Below are 26,442 nucleotides of genomic sequence, written 5' to 3'. Positions count from 1 at the left end.
GCAGGAGTTTCTTCACTTCACCTGGATTGTTAACTGCAGCTGCTGCTAGTGGCATGTAGTAACCCTGAGGAAGAGTTTCGCCAATGTGCATCAGGGATTTGCAGAGGAAGGTACCTTTTCTATTTCAGTTGCACCACTCCTGAAAAACAATGGATTCATACAGGTGATATTGTGATGGGGCCTCAAAGGGCCAGGTGCATGCCACGTGGGAGGCACTGCAATCCTTCTAAACGCCACCCTGAAAAGAGCAGTAGAATTAGGTCCTCCAGGTATGCCTAGAGGGAACTTGTGGAAGCAATCAGAATGCAGCATGCTCAGATAAGAGGAGCTGCTGGGCATGAAGAGATCACTTCTGGACTGGGACCAGAGCCTGGAAGGGGACTTGCTGCTGCTTGCAGGTGTGCAAGAGAACCAGAGATAGGTTTTGGTAATACTTGAATTCAGAGAAGGAAGAATTTGAGAACCTCAGCATTGAGGTCGGAGTGGAGAGAAAAGGATTACATAGGAAAATGCCCAGGGAACGGCCACAGCAAACTGAAGGAAGCAGCACATGGAGGGTCCCTAAGCTGGGACCCAAACCAGTGAGTAGTCTCCCTTCCACTGACCCAACTAACAAAGTGATCTAAGCCCTGAAAAAGAGAATAAGGCGCTGCTGGGAAGCCTCGCTGACGGAGAGGCAGAGCGATGAACTTTTTTCTACCTGGGAAGGGGTTTGTCTATTTTTGGTTGTGTGGCTCAGCTCCTAAAGAGTCATGAAATAAAGTTCACAGCTTAAAGAGGAAGGGGTGGGGAAAGGCCTTGCTGTACCATACCCGACCACAAGGCAAGTGGCTCCCACCATGGGTACACTGTTTCCATTGCATAAACGTAAAATAGCATTAACCAGTGGACAAACAAGCAGTCAGTGATGGTATGGGCTTGGGACTACATTTCCTGTTTCTTCAGGACACATATCGACTTCCTGAAGTAGTAATGGGGTGATTGTTTTAGCAACCAAGACGGATGCTGCATACACCATCTTATGGCAAGGTAGGACGCTATGCTTTACTTGAAATAGCCAAGCCTATCCAAGAGTCACATAAACAGGTGCAGTTTTCACGAGTCCTTAGAGTGATCGGTGTCATCTAATTGTTATAAAAATTTACGCCAGACAGGGGAAGACTAGTGTGATGAGTGCAATATAAGAACTGTAACGTCTCTTCCATTAAATGCAGTGGGTAGCTTCCAAATGGGAAAGAAAGGTCTCAAAGCCTGCGAATATAGCATGCTACAGATCCTTCTCCACAGCCCTCGCACCTGTTAAGGTAATGCCCCTTAAACTCCATAGGTTGCAAAGAGGCTGGAGAGAGGCTGTTCACAGTGGTCACGGATGGCAGAACACGGAACAGTTGTGGCTAAGAAGGTCCACGTTGAACATTAGGAAAAACTTTTTCACTAGGAGGGTGGTGAAGCATTGGAATGGTCTACCAGGGAAGTAGTGGAGTCTCCATCCCTAGAGGTGTTTAAGTCTCGCCTCGACAAAGCCCTGACTGGGCTAATCTGATGGGTTTGGTCCTGCTTAGAGCAGGGGGCTGGACTCAATGGCTTTTTTAGGTCTCTTCCACCTCTATTGTTCTATGACTATGAAGTTCATTCTGTTTTGAACACGAAAGACCAAATACACAAAGTGAGAAACTTCTGTTGCCTGGTAGTGAGGAGGGATCCTCATCTATAAACCAGATTGTGAAGTTTATTTCACTCAAAGATAGCAGTGAGACACAACAGCAGCAAGGGGGAGTTTTATAACATGGCTACCCTATGAATCATACAATATAACGAACCATCCCCCATTAAGGTCAGAGCATTCCATTGCCTCAGTATGACAACACACACCCAAGTCTTGCAAAGACACTATTTACTAGGATGGTACAGAAAAACTAGTTTCCTCCTAGTGATCAACAAAGCACGTAAAAGCTGTGTTCCATTATATACTCTTGATACCAAAACAAAGCTTCTGATGAAATCAGCTGGAATTCTGTGCATGTATCAGACAGTTAATACCATCTTAAGGGCCAAGAATGAGCTTTTCACTTTACACATTTTCAGTGTCATCCTACCACTCACAAACACACAGTGCCACCTACTGACTCAATTTAAAACTCCGCTGAAATCTGAGTTAATATTCTGCTCAGTGGCAGTTGATCTGAAACAGACTCTAAAAATCACATGCCTTCTTTCTACATGGTGTATGATGTACCACTATCCAGGGTACTAATGACTGCAATTCACCGACAGAGAACTCCTGGATTAAGAATTTCAACATTCCCTCTATCCTAGTCTTTTTTGGAGATTTAATGGAACTCATTAAATACAGGAGCATAACTTTCCAATACAGAAGAGACAAGGATCACAGCAAAAATCTTAAAGCCGTGCTTTTGGAATTTTCCAAGATGCATTTGAGCAAGGGACACGTATCAGTCCACAAACCAGCCTCACATTTAAGTTGCATACTTGATGCTATTTTCGGTAGCCCTTGTGTGTCGGAAGCTGCTAAGACAGGTCAGCTTCACACACTAACTAAAGGTAATAAAATGGAATATCTGAGACTGAAATTTGACCTCGCTTGCCTCCATCTCTACACTTCAGTCATTTCCTTGTACCTTTGCCAGATAAACACTTTCCGTACATTTTACTAATGAAAGGCCTGAGCCCACAACCAGATCTGCACCAGCAGTTTCTTGCACCCATGAAGATGTACTCACAGTATGAGACCCAAAAATAGCTACTATACAAGGCACTAGTGGATAATTTAAGGACAATTGAATTTCCTGACTCAATTCTTCCATTTTCAGTATGATTCAGAGAACAGAGTTGGCAATTCAGAGGATGACAAAAACTGGTAAGACAGATACTGAAAACAAACTTGAAGTGTCACTATGTGACAGTAAATTTCTCAGAAGAAATACTCCTGCCTTTCCAAGTGTTACATACATATGGTGCTACAATTAAGTAGCAAAAATAAGCTTGTGATTTCCTTGCATCATGCAGTGGATCTCATATAAGCCAACAGCAAACTGAGAACTGAACAATGCAAACTGGCTAAAAATCTTATTTTTATTTACACATTTTCAAACCCGAAGAAGATATACACAGCTGGATTAGAGCGTCATAGTGTATGAATAATGGTTCTGTTTCGGAGCTGCTGCACATATTCTTTAGCTTGGTCAAATCCAGTCTGAGGTGCTTCTGGAGGGGGAGGTGGGCCTTCTACCAGTTTCACGAAGTAATGGCATTTAACTTTTTCCATGATGCCAAACATGCCTCGGCCATGGTAGCGGATCCGTTTCAGATAGTGGCCTTTTCCAGAAAAGGAGTCAGCTAGGAGGAGGGGAAAAAAAAAAAGCAGGGGGTGGTGAAGAGTACCACAGCAAACTGGCTACTGAACATTTTATCTGGACATTGGCAGGGCATTTTCAGAAGTACTCTTGAATACCTTTCCCTTCAGAATTTTTTTTCCTCATTTTATAGCACGCATAACAAATTGTAAGAGGGTAGCTAATCACAGAGAATTCTTTAAGGCCACTAATACTGGTTATAAAAAGCATGCACACGTAATTTCCTCACTGTGGACAAAGTGAATGAAAAACAACAAAAGAAGCAAATTTTGGGCCTATCATGTTTTACAGCGTCCCTTTAGCATGCACTCCAATTTCTTTGCAGTAACTATTAGAGTAACAGATTCCTTTCTCCTCCATTCTTAGTGGAGACAAATTCCATTTTGCCACATTTCCTTCACCCCATAGCACTCACTGTATTTACCAGAAATTTTCATTATCTGAACACTCAACCTTGCACTCTCAGAACTGTAGGACTGGAAGGGACCTCAAGAAGACATCTAATCCAGTTTCCTGCACTAGACAAAGGCTGTGTCTACACTACGAGATAAAAATCGAATTTAAAGATGTAAGCTCAACATTAAAACGTCACTGTATTCACTGTAAATGTCATTAGCTTGATTTAATCTGGCCTAATATCAGTAACAAAATGTCAATGTTAACCAACAGATATAGAATTAATTTTGAATTTAAAATCTCAAAAGCTAGTGTGGAAGCACCATGTTCTTAATTTGACTTTATTAGGCTCCACAAGTGTCCAGTATGTGTCCCACAAAGCTATGCACTGCACCTGGCTCGCAGCTACCCACTACCAGCGGGAGCTGGGAAACTGACCAGAGCTGCTGTGCTGTCAGTCTCCCATCCCCAGCTTTGTCAGAGCCAGGAAATTGACCAGGGCTGCTGAGCTGTCAGTCTCCCAGGTCCCCCAGGCTGCAGGGACTGAGGAAACTGACAGCTCTGCTGCACCTGGCTTCCAGCTCAGAATGCAGGACTGAGGGAACCGTGGGATAGGTTCCCACGATGCACTGCTGCAACAGTCGATATTTGATGATTTCAGTGTGGAAGCAATGTGTTGAATTTGTTGGGAGCCTGTGAGAAGGGAGGATACTCAAAATCTAATTTTAAAAAAACTAGCATAATAAAATCAATGTCAATAAATCTGAATTTATCTTTAGTGTAGACATAGCCTAACTATGATCTAGAGCTAGACCCTCCCTAACAGGTGTTTGTCTGACCTGCTCTTAAGAGTCTTCAATGGCAAAGATTCCCCAACCTTGATAGGCAATTTATTCCACAGCTTAATCACCTTGACATGTAGGAAGTATGTCCCAACATCTGACCTGAACTGCCCTTCCTGCAATTTAAGCCCATTGCTACTTATCCTGTCCTCAGAGGTTAGATAGGACAATTTTTTTCCTTCCTCCTTGTAACAATCTTATGCATATGAAAAGATCCTCTCATGTCCCACTTAAGTCTTTTCTCCTCCACATTACACAAACCAGTTTTTTTCCCCAATCTTCCCTAATAGGTCAACCCTTACTCATTTTGTTACTCTTCTCTGAACTTTTTATATGCCCATGTTTCCTGAAATGTGGCTCCTAGAACTGGAAGTAATTCTCCAAGTGAGGCCTATTCAATGGGAATAGAGGGGGAAAAAAAAAAATCTTCTCATCTCTTGCTTACAACATTATTGCTAATGCATCTCAGAATGAACTTTACTATTTTATAAGTGTTGCACTGTTGACTTACTGTTAGCTTTTCATGCACTATGCACCCCCAGATCCCTTTCCATGGTACTCCTTTCTGAGCAGTCATTCCACATTCCATGTACACGCATTTCTGAATGCTGAGTACTTTGCTTTTGCCTTTACTCAATTACATCCCATCTTCTTCAGACCCTTTTCCCAGTTTGTCCAGCTCCTACTGAATTTTAATCAAAGCTTTCAAAGACCTTGCAACCCCTGCCAGCGTGGTATCATCTGCCAGCTCGGGAGTGTATTCTCTATGCCATTATCTAAATCATTGACCATTCCTGACCTTGAAAATCTGGGTGGAACTCTTATCTCCTTTCCAACTCAGGTCACTTAAGAGTGACATGAGGAAGATCTGATGACTTTCCCTCTACAGCATCCCCAGCTTGACAACTAAGAGTTGCTCAGGGAACAGATCTTGGCTAGCAGTGTAATGCAGTAGCCACAAAGCAATAAACCCAGACATTAGAAAGTAAGTAATTCCGTTGTGACAGTTGCAGATGTCCCCAAGAGCTACAGCAGATGTGGACAGCTCTGTCAGCTACAGAGTGCTCGGTTTCTAACATGTCATTTGTAAGATTCTGACTACTTTGCCATTTGGTCCAACACTTAGTGCTTTTTACTTCTGGTATTTTACATTGCATCACAGCTCTGCCCTATTCCAACACATGGCTTGGCAGCAATTTAATCCCACACAACATGCCCTAACAACAACTTCCAATTTTGCTTAAATTCCTCTCAGCTTTTTAACACCTTGGCTCCAGAGTACCAGTTTTGCCAAAAGGGACCCACCAAATTCTGCAAACAAACTGCACGGTCTCAAATAGAACATGCTATTTGCTACAGCTGGCTAGAGGCTTGTACAAAGGTCACAGCTTCAGGATTTGCTCTAGAGCAGCTTTGTTCAATATGCTTCCTGTTCACCATATGCGGTGCACAGGGCTGCAAAATATGGTGATGTGGGGCACCCTCCCACCGCTCTGTGCCCCCCACCTCACGTGCATTTGGCTGCTGTGGTGCAGCTGCAGCCACGCTCCATGGCAGCTCAGGCAGCATTCCAGGGAGGCTGCAGCTGCACTCCAGGGCAGCCTCAGTAAGTAATGAGGGGTGGGGGGTGTGCATGTGCGCAAGTGCCTGGGTGGGGGTGACTGTGGTGAAGCCTCTAATCACTTTTGGACACCACCGTCCTAAAGCATCTGTGTTTTTATCTCATTCTGGACTTACTTGGCTGTAGACTATTTTTTCCTCTGATAGCACAGAAAGAATATAAGTGAGTGAACAGTAAGCAGGACCAGTGCCAGTGGGCAATAAAGAAACTAGGGTGGAACAGATTTAAAGCAACTAACCTTGCCTATTAATATTGCTTTAATAAACATTTCAGCTAAGTGCTTCCCTTAAATCTTTAACATTACAAGACCCCTTTCCTAAAACCTCCCCCAAGAAGGTGTAATTCAGTGATCAGCTCAATCACTTTCTCCCAAACTTTCCCCTTAAGCTGACAGAAATATTATGAAGTGACATGTTATTTTCCCCTTCTTAAAAGCCAATTCCACTACATTTTCATCATTCTAAGTTCAAAAGAGAAATTAACTTTACAAAGGACTGATCATGTCATAGCAGGTAATGGCAGAAATGCTATAGAAAACAATGAGAAGATTGAATGTAAAGCTAGATCTAAAAGCACTTCATTTTATTTTTTTTACTCTTATGGGAGATTGACAGAAGTTCTGCTTCAGTAAAGTAAGAGAACCGTTGACTAGTATTTCACATCTAAATGTATATTACATGCTATTGGAAGGGGTAGACACTTGAAAATGTGACACCTAGAAGTTGCACACAGAAAAACCTCTCACGTTGCTATACATATGACACCATTATTGGTAAGTTTTGAAGGTCAGTGTCTTGTTAAAGGCATTATTACCACTCCACAGCTGATCGGATTTGCACTTAAAGCAGGATAAAAATCTTGCTATTTCACACTGTGAAATCCTATTTAATGCAATAACTCTTCAGAGGACAACTGAATTTTTCTGGATTATTTTGTATGCACAAGCCTGTGCAGAATGTCCCGGGAGAAAAGGGTACCAACTGACTAGACAGCACGTGCATAGGACACAGAGACCAAGCAGCAGAAAGGAATGAGGAAGAGAAGGGACTGGACCAGAGGCAGTGATAGCATAAAGAGTTGGACAGATAATGAAATAAAAATGTTTGCCTTAAAAACAACTAAGAGTACATAAATGATTTCCTAGTACTTAACCATGAAAGCCCTTGCTGTAGTTGCCCCAGGCCTGCTATGTGACTATGTAGGGGAAGTGTGTTCCACAAGAAGTCTTAAGATGTGCGCCTGATTGTAATAACGTGCCGGCTGTTGAAAGAGATGCTTCTAAGGCATGTTAAAATTATTTTGTTGGGTGGATTAACATAAGAATGGCCATACTTGCTCAGACCAAAGGTCCATCCAGCCCAGTATCCCGTCTGCCGACAGTGGCCAATGCCAGGTGCCCCAGAGAAGGAGAACAGAAGACAATGATCAAGTGATTTATCTCCTGCCATCCATCCCCTGCCCCTGTACTGAAGGCTAGGGCACCATACTTTACCCCTGGCTAATAGCCATTTATGGACCTAACCTGCAAAAATTTATCGAGCTCTTTTTTAAACCCTAAGAGAGTCCTGGCCTTCACAGCCTCCTCCAGCAAGGAGTTCCACAGGTTGACCGTGCGCTGTGTGAAGAAAAATTTCCTTTTATTAGTTTTGAATCTACTACCCACCAATTTCATTTGGTGTCCCCCACTTCTTGTATTATGGGAAAAGGTAAATAATTTTTCTATATTCACTTTCTCCACACCATTCACGATTTTATATACCTCTATCATATCGCCCCTCAATCACCTCTTTTCCAGACTGAAAAGTCCCAGTCTCTCTAGCCTCTCCCCATATGGGACCCGTTCCAAACCCCTAATCATCTTAGTTGCCCTTTTCTGAACCTTTTCTAATGCCAATATATCTTTTTTGAGGTGAGGAGACCACATCTGCACGCAGTACTCAAGATGTGGGCGTACCATAGTTTTATATAGGGGAAGTATGATATCTTTTGTCTTATTATCTATCCCTTTTTTAATAATTCCTAACATCCTATTTGCTTTACTAACTGCCGCTGCACACTGAGTGGATGTCTTCAGAGAACTATCCACTATAACTCCAAGATCCCTTTCCTGATCTGTTGTAGCTAAATTTGAGCCCATCATGTTGTACATGTAATTTGGGTTATTTTTTTCCAATGTGCATTACCTTACACTTACCCACATTAAAATTTCATTTGCCATTTTGCTGCCCAATCACTCAGTTTGCTGAGATCTTTTTGTAGTTCTTCACAATCCCTTTTGGTTTTGACTGTCCTGAACAACTTGGTGTCATCTGCAAACTTGGCCACCTCACTGCTTACCTCATTTTCTAGATCATTGATGAACAAGTTGAACAGGATCGGTCCCAGGACTGACCCCTGGGGAACACCACTAGTTACCCCCCTCCATTGTGAAAATTTACCATTTATTCCAACCCTTTGTTTTCTGTCTTTTAACCAATTCCCGATCCATGAAAGGATCTTTCCTCCTATCCCATGACCGCCTAATTTACATAAAAGCCTTTGGTGTGGGACCGTGTCAAAGTCTTTCTGGAAATCTAGGTACATTATGTCCACTGAGTGCCCCTTGTCCGCATGTTTATTAACCCCTTCAAAGAATTCTAATAGATGAGTTAGACACAACTTCCCTCTGCAGAAACCATGCTGACTTTTGCCCAACAATTCGTGCTCTTCTACGTGCCTTGCAATTTTATTCTTTACTATTGTTTCTACTAATTTGCCTGGTACTGATGTTAGACTTATCGGTCTATAATTGCCAGGGTCTCCTCTAGAGCCTTTTTAAACTATTGGCGTTATATTGGCCGTCTTCCAGTCATTGGGTACCGAAGCGGATTTAAAGGATAGGTTACAAACCACTGTTAATAACTCCGCAATTTCACATTTGAGTTCTTTCAGAACCCTTGAGTGAATACCGTCTGGTCCTGGAGACTTGTTACTATTCAGCTTATCAATTAACTCCAGATTTGTCACCTAAAAGGGCTGGCTCAGATTTCGGAACCTCTAACATCCTCAGCCGTGAAGACTGAAACAAAGAAATCATTTAATCGCTCTGCAATGGCACTGTCTTCCTTGATCGCTCCTTTTATATCTTTATCCTCCAAGGGCCCCACTGCTTTTTTAGAGGACTTCCTGCTTCTAATGTATTTAAAAAACATTTTACTATCATTTTTTGAATTTTTGGCTAGCTGTTCCTCAAAATCTTTTTTGGCTTTTCTTACTACATTATGACACTTAATTTGGGAGTGTTTGTGTTCCTTTCTATTTTCCTCACTAGGATCTGACTTCCACTTTTTAAAAGCTGCCCTTTTCTCTCTCACTGCCTTTTTAACATGGCTGTTAAGCCATGGTGGTTCTTTGTTAGGTCTCTTACTGTGTTTTATTATTTGGGGTATACATTTAAGTTGGGCCTCTAGTATGGTGTCTTTAAACAGTTTCCATGCAGCTTCCAGGGATTTCAGTTTAGTTACTTTACCTTTTAGTTTCTGTTTAAGTAGCTTCCTCATTTTAGTGTAATTCCCCTTTTTGAAATTAAATGCCGGAGTGTTTGACCACTGCGGTGTTCTTCCCAACACAGGAATATTAAAAGTTATTATACTGTGGTCACTATTTCCAAGCGGTCCAGTAACAGTTACCTCTTGGACCAGATCCTGCGTTCCAGTCAGGACTAGATCGAGAATTGACTCTCCCCTTGTGGGTTCCTGTACTAGCTGCTCCAAGAAGCAGTCATTTAAGGCATCAAGAAATTTAATCTCTGAATCCCGTCCTGAGGTGACATGTACCCAATCAATATGGGGATAATTGAAATTTCCTATTACTGTGTTTTTTATTTTGATAGCCTCTCTAATCTCCCTTAACATTTCAGCATCACTATCACTGTCCTGGTTAGGTGGTTGGTAATATATTCCTAATGCCATAATGAATTGTTATCCATAATGATTCTATGGAACATTTTGATTCCTTTAGGATTTTTGCTTCATTTGATTCTATATTATCCTTCACGTATAGTACCACTCCGCCACCCGCACGACCTGTTCTGTCTTTCTGATATAATTTATATCCCGGTATGAAAGTGTCCCACTGATTGTCCTCATTCCACCATGTTTCTGTGATGCCTATTATGTCAACTTCCTCCTTTGACATGAGGTACTCCAGTTCACCCATCTTATTAGACAGACTCCTAGCATTTGTGCAAAAGCACTTTAAAACACTACCACTATTTATATGTCCGCCTTTCACACACGCGTTGCATTTTTTTATATGCGATTGTTTCACATCTGATCTTGCCCATACATTATTTCCCACGTTCCCTATCTGACTAACTTCTAGGGAATCCCTATCTATGGAGCCTCGTGTAAGAGAAGTCTCTGTCCGATCCAGGTGCTCCCCGGCACCAATCGGCTTTCCCCCGCCTTTTAGTTTAAAAGCTGCTCTACAACCTTTTTAATGTTTAATGCCAGCAGTCTGGATCCACCTTGATTTAGGTGGAGCCCATCATTCCTGTATAGGCTCCCCCTACCCCAAAAGTGTCCCCAGTTCCTAATAAATCTAAACCCCTCTTCCCTACAACATCGTCTCATCCACGCATTGAGACTCTGAAGTTCTGCCTGTCTATCTGGCCCTGCGCGTGGAACTGGAAGCATTTCAGAGAATGCCACCATAGATGTTCTGGATTTCGGTCTCTTTCCTAGTAACCTACATTTGGCCTCCAGAACATCTCTTCTACCCTTCCCTATGTCATTGGTACCGACATGTACCACGACCACAAGCTCCTCCCCAGCACTGCCCATAAGTCTGTCTAGATGCCTCAAGAGATCCGCAACCTTCGCACCATGCAGGCAAGTCACCATACGGTTCTCCCGGTCATCACAAACCCAACTATCTATATTTCTAATGATCTAATGATTACAGACATAGGTGTTAGCATTAATACCACAGAAGAATGGAAACCCGATCCCTATTCATACAGGATTGTCAAAGTTAGCTGTCTGCCATGAAACAATAAGACTGAGGGGTTATTTTTTCCTATTTGCCATCATTTAATACTTTCCAAAGTCAATTATCTTCCTCTAAATGACACTGTCCATTTGCAGATATCTGGAAGAGGGTCTATCTGGTGTTTTGATGGATGTAGGTCCCTTTACTAAAAATGGTGTCAACTGCTGTGGAAAGGATTTGTAACTGCAAATACTGACTCACGGCTTGATTACCTATTTCTTAGTTGCTTCGGGAAGGTACAGAGTACAGAGGTTCTCTGGGTATTAACATTAGCATTTTGCTAATGAATAGAATTTATAGTGGTGATGGTGTTGGCCCCAGGCTAGCTTGTAAGGGGTTAACAGAACCCAAGTTAGGCTGCAGAAGAAGAAACTAATCTGGGCTCAGCAGGCCCCAAACCACAAGGGCTGTATCAGCCTGAAGCTTGAGGAGGGAGGACTGATTCTGGAGTAAGCTGCAACCCTGAGGCACAGTGATCCCCAAACCTTTTCAATCACACCCCAGCCTTACACAGTCAGCACCTCCTGGGGAGCCATGCTCCAGGGATGGAGTGGGAGCTGCTGGTATCTTGCCAGAGCCAGCCCTGAGTGCTCCTCCAGGTGCCAACAGTGGCCCTGCCTGCCTCCATCCAGAGACAGAAGAAGGTTATTGCAGACTTCTAGTGTCTTGGCAGCTAGGATTGCGGCTATGGCAGAACCAAGAACAATAGAGGGCTAGGTGGTGCTCCCTACCTACGCTCCCTGGGAACAGGCCTGGGCCCACTAGGCCCCCCCAGATGTTCCTTTTCATCCCCCCCTTAGGGAGACGCAGCCTACAGTTTGGGGGCCACCACTGTAGCACCTTGGTTGGGGTACAGCAGGCAGGAACTCCGGCGAGAGAGAATGAGCTCCAGGCAGGCTGCTGAGACTGAGGAGGGTACTGTGGCCATAAGGAAATGGCCCAAGGACATGTAGTGACAAAGGGAAAGGAACACGATGCCTGCAGTTCAGAAGGTCTCTGAGCAGGGATGGACGGTCCCCTCCTCCCCTTCTGCCCCCAGGACAACTGACTGCTGTCGCCACTGGGAAACAGGCTGGCTGAAGAATTCAACTTCGTCAGAAGGGAAGGAGATGGGGGAGAGATAATGACAAAGGCAGAGAGCCAAGTTGCAGTTCCTGACGCTGTGAGAAGGGTTGCAGGAGGACTGTGGAGAAGAAGTGACAGAGCGCAGACGACAGAGACATCAGCCTCCAGCTAATCCTCAGAATGACCAGGAGGCGGAGCCAGTCCAACAGCCAATGATGTGCTCCATAAGGTGTAGTTAATAGCTACCGACAGCAACCATCCCAGAGCATTTTGACATCAAGAAACCCTTACTGGGGACAAAAGCACCTCAGGTCATGGTATAGAGACATTTTTCTGCAGTAAAAATAAAAATAAATATTTTACCTATGTATAGATTTGATTTGAATTCTATGTTGTATTTTTTCACTGCCATATCCTGCGCTTCTAGAAGAACCTACAGCGAAAAAAAAATAAAAAGAAAAAACCCAAATGAGAAATGGCATTGCTTTAATTTCTCATGTCAATAAAGATACCTGTAATTATTTCTATATTTATATTAATTATGGAAATAGATTCTAAAAAGGATGAGACTATTAGCAAGTGGACCTATTAAATGGAAGGCCTGGTCTGTGGTGTAGTTGTGACCTAGGTACAGATGCAGGGCTAAACTCACCACTGGTGGAAAGGGTCAGCTCCACCGGTATCAGAAGAGTTGTACATGCTTATACCAGTGATGAATTTAACCTGTACTCTATAAAGCTCAGAAGAGCTTTTCCTGCATGTTGGATGCAGGTTCAATTCTGGCAAATTAAACACAGTAGTATTTGAGTTGAAGGGCAAATTTCAATATGAAATTGAGCAATAAAGGTTGGAAATTAAAAATTAAAGATTGCTGCATGGGATACTTTCTCACCGTGCATGCTAATACTGCTACTAGTAACAATCACGTTAGCAACAACCCTCACTGTAGCATGACGTAAAACAGGGTGAGCAAACTTTTTATGCCACACCTCCCCCCTCCTTTGGCCCTGCAGTTAGCTGGGCCCCCTGCTTCTCCCCAACCTGCAGGGGAGTCACAGGAAGGGACAGGTGAGGGCGCACGCTGAGTGAGCTCAGGTGCTGGGTGAGCAGCGGCTCCTCCTGGGGGATGGGGAAAGCGCTAGGAGGCTGCACCAGCTGTAGTGCCACCGGGGGAGCCTGAGAGCGAGGACACCTCCCAGCCAAACCAGCCCACGCTATCAGGAACCAGCCTCAGGCCAGCAGTGGGGCAGGCGCCACAGGTGCCCCCACCTCCTCTCCCTGATTGGCCCAACACCATCAGCTCCCCTGGTCCCCCACAACTTCCACTGCATCACCAGCCCTCTAACAGGGTGACAGAGGGCTGGCAACGCAGCAGAAGCTGAGGGAGGAGGCCCAATCGTGCTGTGCCCCCACCTTACAAAGTGTCGTGCCCTCCCAGCTGGCACACCCCTGATGTATATATATCCCACAAGGGTCCGGCTTTAGGATAGGCCCTGAATATTGGAAATCCACGTGCTCTTACTCAGGAGTGGGACAGTCTCCTGTTTCTAAAACAAGAAGCTGTACTCTTTAGGAGTCCGCTTCATCTGTTTAATACATCTTCACAGGGATACAGCCAATCCCTCTCTTGGCATGCTGGGAACATGCTGAACTATTCTCCTCAGAACTCTGTGAACAGTTTACGGTCACTACAGCAGCAATACACTACATGGCTATGTTTAAACACCTCTGGCCCAATTACAACTCTTAAACACTGTCTGCCTTCCAGGTACCTCATATATCCAGAGCCGTGTCTACACGTGCACGCTACTTCGAAGTAGCGGCACTAACTTTGAAATAGTGCCCGTCACGGCTACACGTGTTGGGCGCTATTTCGATGTTAACATCGACGTTAGGCGGCGAGACGTTGAAGCCGCTAACCCCATGAGGGGATAGGAATAGCGCCCTACTTCGACGTTCAACGTCGAAGTAGGGACCGTGTAGTCATTGCGCGTCCCGCAACTTTGAAATAGCGGGGTCCGCCATGGCAGCCATCAGCTGAGGGGTTGAGACACGCTCTCTCTCCAGCCCCTGTGGGGCTCTATGGTCACCGTGTGCAGCAGCCCTCAGCCCAGGACTTCTGGCTGCTGCTGCTGCAGCTGGGGATCCATGCTGCATGCACAGGGTCTGCAACCAGTTGTCGGCTCTGTGGATCTTGTGTTGTTTAGTGCAACTGTGTCTGGGAGGGGCCCTTTAAGGGAGCGGCTTGCTGTTGAGTCCGCCCTGTGACCCTGTCTGCAGCTGTGCCTGGCACCCTTATTTCCATGTGTGCTACTTTGGCGTGTAGACGTTCCCTCGCAGCGCCTATTTCGATGTGGTGCTGCGCAACGTCGAAGTGGAACATCGACGTTGCCAGCCCTGGAGGACGCGTAGACATTATTCATCGAAATAGCCTATTTCGATGTCGCCACATCGAAATAGGCTACTTCGATGTAGGCTTCACGTGTAGACGTAGCCCATATGGGATAAGATTCTTTTTAGTCTTACCAACTGTGGTATCACTAAGTCACTAAGAACTCATAACCCCAAACCACTAAGAACTAAAGCTTTTTAAATCATGTTTTCCCAAACTTGAGGATGTGAAGAAATTTGGGGGGGGGGGGGGGGCGCAAGGTGACCCAGCCCCCCTTGTCATTTCCCCCACCCCAAGAAAGAGCTGGCCCTTGCTTCCAGCTCTTGGCCCCTGCCATTTCACGTGGATGACCCAGAGGAGCCACTAAAAAAAAGGAGGCAGCTGGCAAAGGCCAGTGTGGAGCTATCTATCTCCTGCAAAGGTGAGTGAACGTGGGTTGCAGGGGGAGGAGGAGGATGGGGTTAGCTGAAGGGCTGGTGCTGCCTGGCTTTGGGGGAGGGGAGGGGAGGGGAGGGGCTCGGCTCGAGCAGGCAGATTGGGCAGCTGGCCCCGGAAGCACAGAGGCTTGGGTGGCTGACCCCAGCAGCTAGGGCTCAGAAGGGCAGCTAGGGCATCTGGCCCCAGCAGCGTGGGGGCTTGGGTGGGTGGCTAAGGCAGCTGGCCTGCGGCTTGGACGGCTGGCCGCGGGAGCGCTGGGGCTCGGGTGGGTGGCTGGCCACGGGAGCGCTGGGGCTCGGGTTGTGCCAAGCACCCACACAATGGGGCCTGTGCCATTAGCCTGGATGGTCCATAGTCCGTCTCCCAGGATTTCCCAACTTATGAAGAAAATGCAGCATCATCTTTCACATTAAATTCTTTTTTCTTCTGTTTCTGATGTTAAATTACATTTTTATTAAATTTTTAGGCCAAAAAACTTTTGTGCTTATTTTTAATTTTAAACAACATTTTTATATCAAGATTTTATGTTTATTTTAAAATCACAAATTGAATTTTTTGTTAGAAGGGGGGTTGGATGATGGTAAAGAATAGGTGGGGGGGGCATGAGGGTTTCTCAAAAATCCAAAGCATGGGCATGATGCTGAAAAGTTTGGGAACCAATGTTTTAAATCTTCTTAGCCATTACACCACTCAGCGTTGCAAAGCCAAAGGGATTTAGGAATCCACATCTGAGTTTCAAAAGAGGCGGCAATGTTTAAAAATCTGGGCTCTGGAAAAAAAAACACTAAGACATACAATATTGTGTACTTTAAGTATATTTGTGTATCTAAACAATTAGAGGGATGTTAAATTTGGGGCACAAACTGATGGTGACCATTTTTGGCTCAATGGAAATAAGGATTTGATTTATTTTTGCACTTAAGTATCTAGGGATTTTTAAGCCTCTTTTTTATTTTTTCATATAAGAACAAAGAGCTGCCTAACAAAATTAATAGTCAGCAGATTAAAAAACCAAAAGGAAGAATTTCTTCACACAATGCTCAATCAGCCTGTGGAAACAGTTGTCAGAAGATGTTGTGAAGGTCAAAACGATGGAAGATTGACCATCCTGACCAAGAGCCACTGATAGAGCTGAGATATAACCCCTGCTCTGGGTGTCCTAAGTCTTTAAATGCTAGAAGTAGGGAGTGGATGACAGGGGTGGACCATAGGAAAATTGCCCTATTCAGTTCATTCCCTCTGAAGACCCTGGCATTGACCACTGTCTGAAGAAAAGATATTTGACAACATGGACCATGGGTTGATCTAATGTAGCAGTTCTGATGTCCATATTTTTGAATGGTGACGCACTTTAGACTAGAAATGCGATTCCTGAAGTTGTGCAGAATTAATCACTGCCATTCACTATTTCAAGGTGAAAAGGGGCATGAATTACTCTTATTTTTGAACTGAAAACAGATGCCTCCATTTATACACTAAAGGGTCACCAGATTTGAGGCCCATGACATTTGCAACATAAAGACAATAACAATCAAGACTCAGCTGTTCTCCCTTCTTGTACCCTATAATTTATATCTTCAAAACATGTTAAAGGTGTAAGTTTAGATACAAGAGTATAAATGTTTTTGAAGCCTGGATATTATGTGCAGAGAACTTCAATAAGTCCTAAAACAGTAATTAAAATATGCATGCAGAAGTCAGTAATGCTTCAACAACTCACAGCAGACGAAAGTAATTATTACCACCAAGAAATTCAACATTAAAATATTCCAGGCGATCTAATGCAAAAAGTTTCTGGGCACTCCGATGATAGGTATGGCTTTCTTTAAACCTGTTTAGGCACTGAAGTGGTAAGGAATTGTACAATATACCTCTTTGATCACCTTTGCCCCCTTCTTGTTGTTGAATTCCAGCTGAGCAAGAGCCTGATCAATTGACATTCCTTTTACCTGGAATAAGGAAAAATTAAGAGGAAATTAAGCCCTTCCAAACAAAAGGGAGAAAAATGTTATTTAAGACTGCAGTGCCACAAACAATGCTGATATTGTATTTAAATTTCAAAGATTTCAGCCTCCCCACCCTCTATTGCCATCCACCACACAATAAAGCCTCTAGTACAGAAGTCTTATTGGCCAATTATCATACAATTTCCCATAAGGGAAGGATGTGGCGATCCCATTAGCATCCACTGGCGAGCAGTGATTATTTGGCACATTACTCTCCTAGGCAAGGCACCATATTGCTATCATATGTATACCCTTCAAGCACTCTCCTACCCCAAATACATTGCATAAAGTCAGAATCTGCTCTTACCATTTTTGCCAAATACCACATCTTGTCCTTACTATATTTTATCTCCCTTCGACAGTGGAATATTTCCTAGGGAAAATAAGATTTTTTTAAAGATGTAATACAGATGATATGGGTGTAAAAATGAAAAGATGAAATGTTCATAATGTCTCAGGAATAAAAACAAATCTTACAACACGAAGGCAAGCTCATCCCTTGTGCTACTACAGTATAAGAAACTACCCTGGTGCCATGATGAATTTAATTAAACCTTCAGAGCCAGCATGGCCTCTCAATCAGTGATAGGAAAAGCTGTCTCCAAAGATGATGTGAGCACCACTGCTGCACCAGGAGGTGAAAACAAAGTATAAGTTAACATTCACGCTGATTTTTCAAAAGCTATTCTTAAGAAAATATGTATTTTAATACTCACATGATATAAAGTTTCATTCATTACTCATTGCACATATTCTTACGGTTTAAGATCATAAATGTTCATGACCCATGTGAAAAAAACATGTTTTTAAAATTGTGCATGTATGTGTGTGTGTTTAGTATGCAAATGTCAACTATCCAAACACTTGACACTAAATTCATTATTTTAGGGTGAAGAAGTCCTTCAAAAAATTCAGGACTATAGTTTTTAATTCCAAGAGGAACATTTAGAAGAATCTTAAAGTGTACTTTCCTAACTTTCCCCATACACTTCAGTCCAGGCTACTAATTCTGAGGCTTCAAAAGGTAGCATTACTCCTTTTTCAAGTGCTTTATCTTTTAGGCTGGGTCTACATGTGCCCCTTCCTTTCTAAAGGGGCATGTTAATGAGCGGGTTCAAAAGATCCTAATGAGGTGCTGCAATGAATATGCAGCACCTCATTAGCATAATGCCAGCCTTGCTGGCTGCAGCAATTCAAAAGTGTGGCTTTTTGAATCACATGCTGCCCGTGGAGATGGGACCTTCCAAAAGGACCCCCCTGGTTTTCAAAAACCCGGGGGTGGGGGTGGGGTGTCCTTTCAGAAGGTCCCGTCTCCACGGGCGGCGTGCGATTCGAAAAGCGGCACTTTTGAATCGCTGCAGCCAGTATTATGCTAATGAGGTGATGCATATTCATTGCAGCGCCTCATTAGCATCTTTTGAACCTGCTCATTAACATGCCCCTTTCGAAAGGAAGGGGCATGTGTAGACCCAGCTTTAATGTTTAATTTACCTAATCTAGTTACACATAAAATTCATAGAAAAAAATTCTAGTGGTAGCACAGCTAAGTACAATTTTCAGCTTTTAAGTGGACAAGAGAAACAGGGTAAGATGGTAATCACAAATAATTTCAAATCTTGAAAAATTACCTTACTATATGAACTCAACTTGATAAAACATTATTCTATTTATCTACTAAGTGACTTTGACCCAATACACACATAACTGAGCAATTTTTTCCACATGGTCTTGACTAGGCAGCAGAGGAAGAAAACGGAGAAAGGATTCTCCTGTTGCTTTCTTCAGTCAGCTGAATGCTCAGCATTTAATTTTGCAGAATGATCAGCACTACCAGTCTTATTTAACTTGTAGCTTTTAATTACACAAAACACATTATTTGAGCCATCATACTAAACAGGTGATGTTCAAACTGAACCAGGAGGATTCAGGAGCACTTTTCCATACCTAAATTTGAACATTAATTTAACCTCCTTTCCTCAGAGTTACAAATAAAATGTGAAAAAGACCCAACTCTTGGATATAGTCTGCTAACTAGTTATCAGGCGATTTACCTTATGCTATTAGCCAGAGAAAGTTGCTATCAATCATACTGCTGCCTCTCTGCTACCCATAAGCATATAGAGAGTTCACAGGTGAATACTTACTGCTGGTCTTCGAGGTTCTCCTGGTAGCTGTGGAGGATAAACTTTTCTGTTCTTCTTCTCCCATTTCCCAATGTTCCCTCGAGTTGTGTTTGTGTGGATATTTGACAGAGGAAAAATACTGCAAGACGCTAGTAACCTGCAAAGCACAATTTTTTCATCCTTTTGGTGCTGGACCTGTGCAATGGGAGCCAATCCACAGAGCCCTGCCCCAATGTAAAATTGCTTATTTTTGCAAATGCCCATGGATAGCTGCATCCACATCCACAGATATGGATATAAAGCAGATATCCACAGATATGCAAAGCTCTACCTATCCAGATAACTAACAAACACTGACTGTAAGGAAAGTCACTGAAACATCAAATGTACCAGATGAGTTTAAACAGAAAAGAAAATCGTAAGTTTGGTAAACTTGGTGTATTTAACATCGGCAATTGGCAAAAGGAGGTTATAAGAGATTTAACACTATGCCAAGGGGATTTCTCCTCTGCATAAAAGAAATTTGGGACTCATTGGGGCAAGCAGTGAACCTTCCTGTACAACTATTTCAAAATTAAGTGCCCATCAATGCTGCCACAGTACTTCACTCCTGGCCAATAATACAACCAGCACACCTTATTCCAGATTTAAAGATTTAACCCAGTCATTTGTCCCTACATATAAAACTGAACTGACCTGAAAGAATCCTATTATTTGGGAAGGGACAATAACTTCTGCAACTTAACTGATTCTTGAACCAATTACTGATTTTGTGCTATTGTCTTCGGAGCAATGGAGGGGGGTAACTAGTGGTGTTCCCCAAGCGTCAGTCCTGGGACCAATCCTGTTCAACTTGTTCATCAATGATCTAGAGAAAGGGGTAACCAGTGAGGCGGCAAAATTTGCAGGTAAGTGGGTAAGTGTAAGGTAATGCACATTGGGAAAAATAACCCCAATTATACATACAATATGATGGGGGCTAATTTAGATACAACAGATCAGGAAAGGGATCTTGGAATCATAGTGGATATTTCTCAGAAAACATCCACGCAGTGTGCAGCAGCAGTCAGTAAAGCAAATAGGATGTCAGGAATTATTAAAAAAGGGATAGAAAATAAGACGAAGAATATCTTACTTCCCCTTTATAAAACTACGGTACGCCCACATCTTGAGTACTGTGTGCAGATGTGGTCTCCTTACCTCAGAAAAGATATACTGGCGTTAGAAAAAGTTCAGAAAAGGGCAACTAAAATGATTAAGGGTTTGGAAAGGGTCCCATATGAGGAGAGGCTAGAGAGACTGGGACTTTTCAGTCTGGTAAAGAGGAGACTGAGGGGCGATATACAATCATGAATGGTGTGGAGAAAGTGAATACAGAAAAGTTATTTACTTGTTCCCATAATATAAGAACTAGAGGACGCCAAATGAGATTAATGGGTAGTAGGTTCAAAACTAACAAAAAAAATTTTTCTTCACACAGTGCACAGTCAACCTGTGGAACACCTTGCTGGAGGAGGCTGTGAAGGCCAGCACTCTAACAGAGTTTAAAAAAGAGCTTGATAAATGTTTGGAGGTTAGGTCCATAAATGGCTATTAGCCAAGGGTAAAGCATGGTGCCCCTAGCCTTTAGTCAAAGGCTGGAGACAGGTGGCAGGAGACAAATCACTTGATCATTGTCTTCGGTTCACCTCCTCTGGGGCACCTGGCACTGGCCACTGTCGGCAGACAGGACACTGGGCTGGATGGACCTTTGGTCTGACAAAGTATGGCCATTCTTATGTTCTTATAAGCACTAATAAATTTTTGCCCTTTTTAACAGAATACTAACCAAAGAGTATAAATTTACTTATGACGGTAGCAAGTATGCCACTTACTGAATTATGAAACAAAAGCTAAATTCAGGGCTTTTTTCCCCAGCTGAATGGAGTGGAACTGTGTTCCGCCACCCTTTTTCTCCTGGACCTGCCATTCTGGAACCCTGCTGGATGGGGCAGCTCCCATCCCTCACTCTTCTAGCTCCCTGCCCTGCCTGCTGTGCTGAAAGACAAGCACTCCCTTTAATTGGTTTAATGGCTGGCAGGAGGCATCTGGCTGTTAAGCCAACTACACCGATTGCTAGTTTTTCGGCCCAGCAAGTTGCTGGGGGCTGCCCTGGCCGGGAAGGAGCAGCAGTAGAGCTCTTGTGCAAGCCAGTAATTGAATCCTGGTTTTTGCGGGGGGTGGGGTGTTAAGCCAGGGGGTGGGCAGCTTGGGCCCCATGCAAGGGAGGGGTGGGTGGGTTAAGCTGCCAGGGGGCAGCTCAGGCCCTGTGCAGGGCAGTTTGGGCCCCCTGGAAGATAGTTAAGTGGCCAGGGGCTGGTTTGGGGCTTGAGTTCCGCCACCTTTTTCTCTAGGAAAAAAGCACTATCTAAATTACTTTCAAAATGCACTAAAGCCAAATTCTCTCACATGGTTCACAAGGCAAAACGAAACATATTTTTAAGTTAGAAGGTGTCCCCTACTGGCCAAACAACAGACTAGCCATCCCTGTTGAATATTGAGGGTGAACTTGAGTCTGCAGTATACAATGGGAATAAAAAATGAAAACCTAAAAGCAGGAATAACAAAGGAAGCACAAAAGATTAGATTACTTTTAGACTGTGACCAATTAATATGCTGTTTTAGGCAAATGTTTTAATCAACACGTTTATCATAGAATGCTAGGACTGGAAGGGACCTGGAGGACCATCGAGTCCAGCTCCCACCCCTCATGGCAGGACCAAATACTGTCTAGACCATCCCTGATAGACATTTATTTAACCTGTTCTTAAATATCTCCAGAGATGGAGATTCCACAACCTCCTCATTCTTTGAGATAAACAGTATCTAGATCTCTGGATGATACCCCCAGAACTGTCAGTAACTCAAGTTATTGTCATAGTAACAGAGAAATAGCCCTGTAAGTCTGTATTCTATACAAACAAAAAAGCAGTCATGTAGTACTTCAAAGACTAACAAAATGATTTATTAGCTGATGAGCTTTCATAGGACAGACCCTGAAGAAGCGAGTCTGTCCCACAAAAGCTTATCACCTAATAAATTATTTTGTTAGTCTTTAAAATGCTACATGACTGCTTTTTTGTTTTGATAAGTTATTGTCATGTAGCACTGTAATCAGAATTGTTTTTCAAGTCTATTCGAGGATCATAAGCAAAATTAACATAGGCTCCATTAGTAGAATACTTAAGCAGTTACAGCTGAAAAAACTATTTATGACAAACTCTATAAGCACTATCCAAATTTGAAAGTTGATGCATAACTAGAAAAGGTTTTGTCCAAAGAGTCACAGAAAGCAAGTTTCATAAGAAAATACTCCTTTAAAAGCTCTTGTCCAACTGCTTGAATTGTAATATTCTGTTATACATGAGAAACCCATTTTCTCAAGAGAATACTTTCTTTGACACTAGACATTTGCAAGACACTACTTCCACCTTTGTCTGAAGAAAATCAAACATTTGTAATTCATATAACCACCCAAAGTTCGAGTTAACACTGATAGAGTGAAAAATGACACCTGAGAAGTATAGTAATAGAGGGGTAGCTGTGTTAGTCTGTACTCCAACAAAACAAAACAACAGAAATGTAGTACATTAAAGAGTACCAGAGTGATTTATTCAGTGATGAGCTTTCACAGGACAGACCCACTTATTCAGATCAATTTCATTTCCAATACAAACTGACATTTAAAAGTACAGAGTATCCCCAGAATATGAGGACAAAGTTGGCAGAGGCATTTGTTGCAAGGAAAAGTTGCAGGATTAGTATTACTGTGGTATAACCTGCAATTGCTAGTGACAATGCAACGCCAAAAAAAGGCTACCTGTCAGATTTTGTAACCTCGGGTGTACTGGGCATGCTCAGTAAGTGTAGCTGCTGCCCTTACTTTTACACTTAGCGGGCTTCCAATCTTGCAGCCCTGTTTTTACACAAATGACAAAGTGTTCCAGCGGCACAGCGCAGTGGGGCAGGGTGTGAGCAGGAGGACAAACAAACCAAACTGGGGGATCAGTGACCTGCAGGATGTAGCCGAGCATGGGCTGGAGGCGGGGGAAACCAGGCGGGAGGTGCGAGGACAGGAGCTGAGGGAAGATGCTTGCAGCCACGGGAAGAGAAGACTCAGAGGTGATTTAATAGCAGCCTTCCACTTCCTGAAGGGGAGCTCTAAAGAGGAGGGTGAGAAATTGTTCTCAGTGGTGTCAGATGGCAGAACAAGGAGTAATGGTCAGAAGTTGACGAGGGAAAGGTGTAGGTTAGATATTAGGAAAAACTTCTTCACCAGGCGGGTGGTGAAGCATTGGAATGCGTTGCCTAGAGAGGTGGTGGATTCTCCATCCCTTGAGGTTTTTAACTCCCGGCTGGACAAAGTCCTGGCTGGGATGACTTAGTAGGGTTTGATCCTGCTTGAAGAAGGGGGCTGGACTAGATGACCTCCTGAGGTCCCTTCCAGTCCTATGATTCTGTGAAGATGTTGGCAGCCATGGGGGGGGGGGGGTTGCAGTTCCCCCTCACCCCACAAAGAGACCAAAGGGGGTAACAGCTCCCCAGAGCCGTGAGTCCCCACTTGGTGGGCACAGCCCAGATGGGGTGACAAAGAGGGGAGTTTTATTGCCCCTCTCGGTCCCACACAAGTCTCTCTAGCTGTCTGTTTGCTCTTAAAGCTACAGGTGCACTAAAACTTTGTCTCTCTCGCCAGCCTCAGCCGACATGGGTGCTGGGAGCTGCCCACAACAGTCTGTTACCAGTTCTCACCTAAGCTCAAAAGTCTCTTCTCAGTTCTTACCAGTTCAATTGCCTGAGTTCTCCCTGGAATTCCCTGCTTTGCACTCCCTTCCTTGTAACCCTGGGGGTCTCGTTCCTTTACAAATGTAATCCCGGATGCACTGAGACCACATACAAAGTAAAGTGAAGTCTCTGCTTTATAGTCTTGACTGAGAGCCAACTGGCTCAAGGTTCATCAGTTTACCCTGCCCCCCCAACCAGTGGCTCTTTGCAGAGCCATCGCAAGGGAAAACGCTGCACCTGTTTGTGCCAGGTAGCATCTGAAATGCTGCTGTCAGGTATGAATGGGCAGGCAGGGTACTCTCCCCCATCACTGCTCTGGCAAGGGTGGAGGGAGGGATCCTGTTGGCAATGGGATGCAGTTTAAATGCAGTGTCCATGCTGCAATGGGCTGGCAGGAAGGGGCAACATCTATCACCAATAGCTTCAGGTAAAAAAAGACGGCATGCCATGAAATTGTTTGTCTCATTGAAGTGTGCCGTATTACCAAAAAGTTGGGGAACCACTAGTCCAAGACATGCCAGGTGCCACTTGCTGTCCAAGGGTCATTTGTTCATACCGGGAATGAGGAGTGTTGGCAGTGTGTGTGAGAGAGTGGGAGTTTACCAGGTTAGCTTTTTAGTGCGTATAAAAATGCTGTCTTTACTTCTTTGGAACTTATATTCTGCTGTCTGCCCCCTTCCTCACCTCAAGTCATCATCATTCTCTCTGTTCTGATGCATATTTTACTGTGACTTTAGTGCTTATACAATCAACCAGCTTGAGAACCCCAAAGATACATAGTGCTGCCTACACAAAGACCAGGACCAGCCAGGGTTCTCCATATACGAAGAATGATCCTACACTTTCAAGAGTGAATGACTTCTTTGAGATTTAAGGCACAGAAGAAACAGTAAATAAGTAATTTTTAGGGGTGAGAGTAGAGAGAGAGCACAGTGTATGTTATCTGTCATAGGTGTGCATCACAAAATGACAACTTCCTATCCCTTAGATTGCAAATATAACAGTAGAGTACAGTACAGTACCCAAAAAAAAAGCTTCAAATGTTATTGTGTCAAACTACCTCTCCCTGGGTCAGCAGCAGTGCATACATGTAGAGGTGTGTATAGCTGTTTAAGCACATACAGCTAATTCACTTGACCAGTGGAGAGATGACACCCAGGGCTTCTGCACAGAGGGAAATTGACCAGAATCTTTACTTCAGAGGAGAGTTCTGTGCGGATGTGTTCAGAGCAGAACAAACTCACTTTTATTACAGGATAAAAATTCTTCTTGCTATCTACAGCAGTAGGTTCTGTGACAATCACAGTGCCCTAATAAGCTAATTTTGCACCTGAGGCAAGAATATATAGTTGTGCCCCCTCTTATATTCATAGTAGTCAGTCCGTAGAAAAATGGAAAATACATAAGTAACAATTACGGTAACAACAACACGCTACTTATGCTGGCTTGTGGGGGTGGGGTATATCTGCTTCCTGCCGGGCTCCCTGGTGGGAAGGGGGGGTGTTGGGAAGGATGTATGTGGTGGACCTATCATACCCTACATCTCTTCTGTCTCAACTGGGCCTGTGCCTCTAACAGCTGCTCGTGGCAGACAGTAGTGGGGCTGCAAAGGAAACAGAGAAGGGCAGGAGGTGGGTGAGTGTGCTGACAGCACTGGGTGCAGAGCCAAGATAGTAATGTGGAAGGCGGTGTGTTGGGCAGGGCCAAAACTGTGTGTGGAGGTAGTGGTAGTGCTGTGTCCAAGGTGTGCGTGTGTGTATGCAGATGCTGGTGGTACTGAGTGTCCCCAGAGGGTGTGAATGGTGGTGGTGCTGTACCAAGAAACAGGTGTTTGTAAGTGCTGCCCACCCTGTATGTGCAGATATAGTGTGTGTAAACGTGGGGCATCGCACAGGAGGACTGTCTCCAGAACCAAGGGGAGGTTGTTGGAGAGTCAAGTCTGAGAGGTGAACCCCCAACCTCAGAACTAGCTCCCCCTGTCTGGCGTGCTTGTGTGTCCTAATGCCATACCAGCGGCTAATTCCGACGGGGAACCTTTTTTGGCAATACACCGGCCCCCGCCGCCCCAAATACCCCTCAAGGCGCAGACCGCCCGGAGGTGCGAGGGAAGGGGGCGGGGGGTCATACTCACTTCTGCGGCTGAGCCCAGTTGAGGAAGGTCCGCACCCAGGCAGCCCCTGCGACGGCGAAACCGGAAGTGAGAGAGGAAACGACAGACAACCCCCTCCTCCACCCCTCACATCCCCCCAGGCTCACCAGCTCCCGCAGCCACCTGCGCCACCATCGCCTCCACCTCGCTTTACGGCAGCCGCGTTCCACGCCTGCGCAGCGCC

At 44.1% G+C, this 26,442-nt stretch overlaps 1 protein-coding gene across 2 annotated transcripts; it reads right to left on the bottom strand.

Annotated features, from left to right (window-relative positions):
• Positions 1-1,676: 1,676 nt before the first annotated feature.
• MRPL22 (mitochondrial ribosomal protein L22) lies at positions 1,677-26,422 on the bottom strand. Of its 2 annotated transcripts, XM_075009531.1 has the most exons (7): positions 26,366-26,422; positions 26,241-26,286; positions 19,310-19,445; positions 17,473-17,538; positions 17,031-17,108; positions 12,693-12,762; positions 1,677-3,357 (listed from the first exon to the last, which is right to left on the bottom strand). In XM_075009531.1, the coding sequence occupies exons 1-7, from the start codon at positions 26,391-26,393 to the stop codon at positions 3,146-3,148; spliced, it is 636 nt and encodes a 211-aa protein (XP_074865632.1). In that variant the 5' UTR covers positions 26,394-26,422; the 3' UTR covers positions 1,677-3,145. The 2 variants fall into 2 exon arrangements, with proteins under 2 accessions (XP_074865632.1, XP_074865633.1); XM_075009532.1 differs by lacking the exon at positions 26,241-26,286 and having other exon boundaries at positions 26,366-26,407.
• Between the last annotated feature and the right edge of the window lie 20 nt (positions 26,423-26,442).

Source organism: Carettochelys insculpta, chromosome 15 (assembly GCF_033958435.1).
Source record: "Carettochelys insculpta isolate YL-2023 chromosome 15, ASM3395843v1, whole genome shotgun sequence".
NCBI lineage: Eukaryota > Metazoa > Chordata > Testudines > Carettochelyidae > Carettochelys > Carettochelys insculpta.
This window is presented reverse-complemented; position numbering and strand designations above follow the sequence as displayed.

What these genes read in the sequence shown, in the direction of transcription:
- MRPL22 (XM_075009531.1), bottom strand. Translation starts at nt 26,393, where the DNA reads ATGGTGGCGCAGGTGGCTGCGGGAGCTG. An exon ending in AACTGGGCTCAGCCGCAGAA is followed by an intron (nt 19,446 to 26,240) that starts GTGAGTATGACC and finishes TGTGCTTTGCAG; the next exon opens with GTTACTAGCGTCTTGCAGTA. An exon ending in GGGCAAAGGTGATCAAAGAG is followed by an intron (nt 12,763 to 17,030) that starts GTATATTGTACA and finishes TTTTCGCTGTAG; the next exon opens with GTTCTTCTAGAAGCGCAGGA.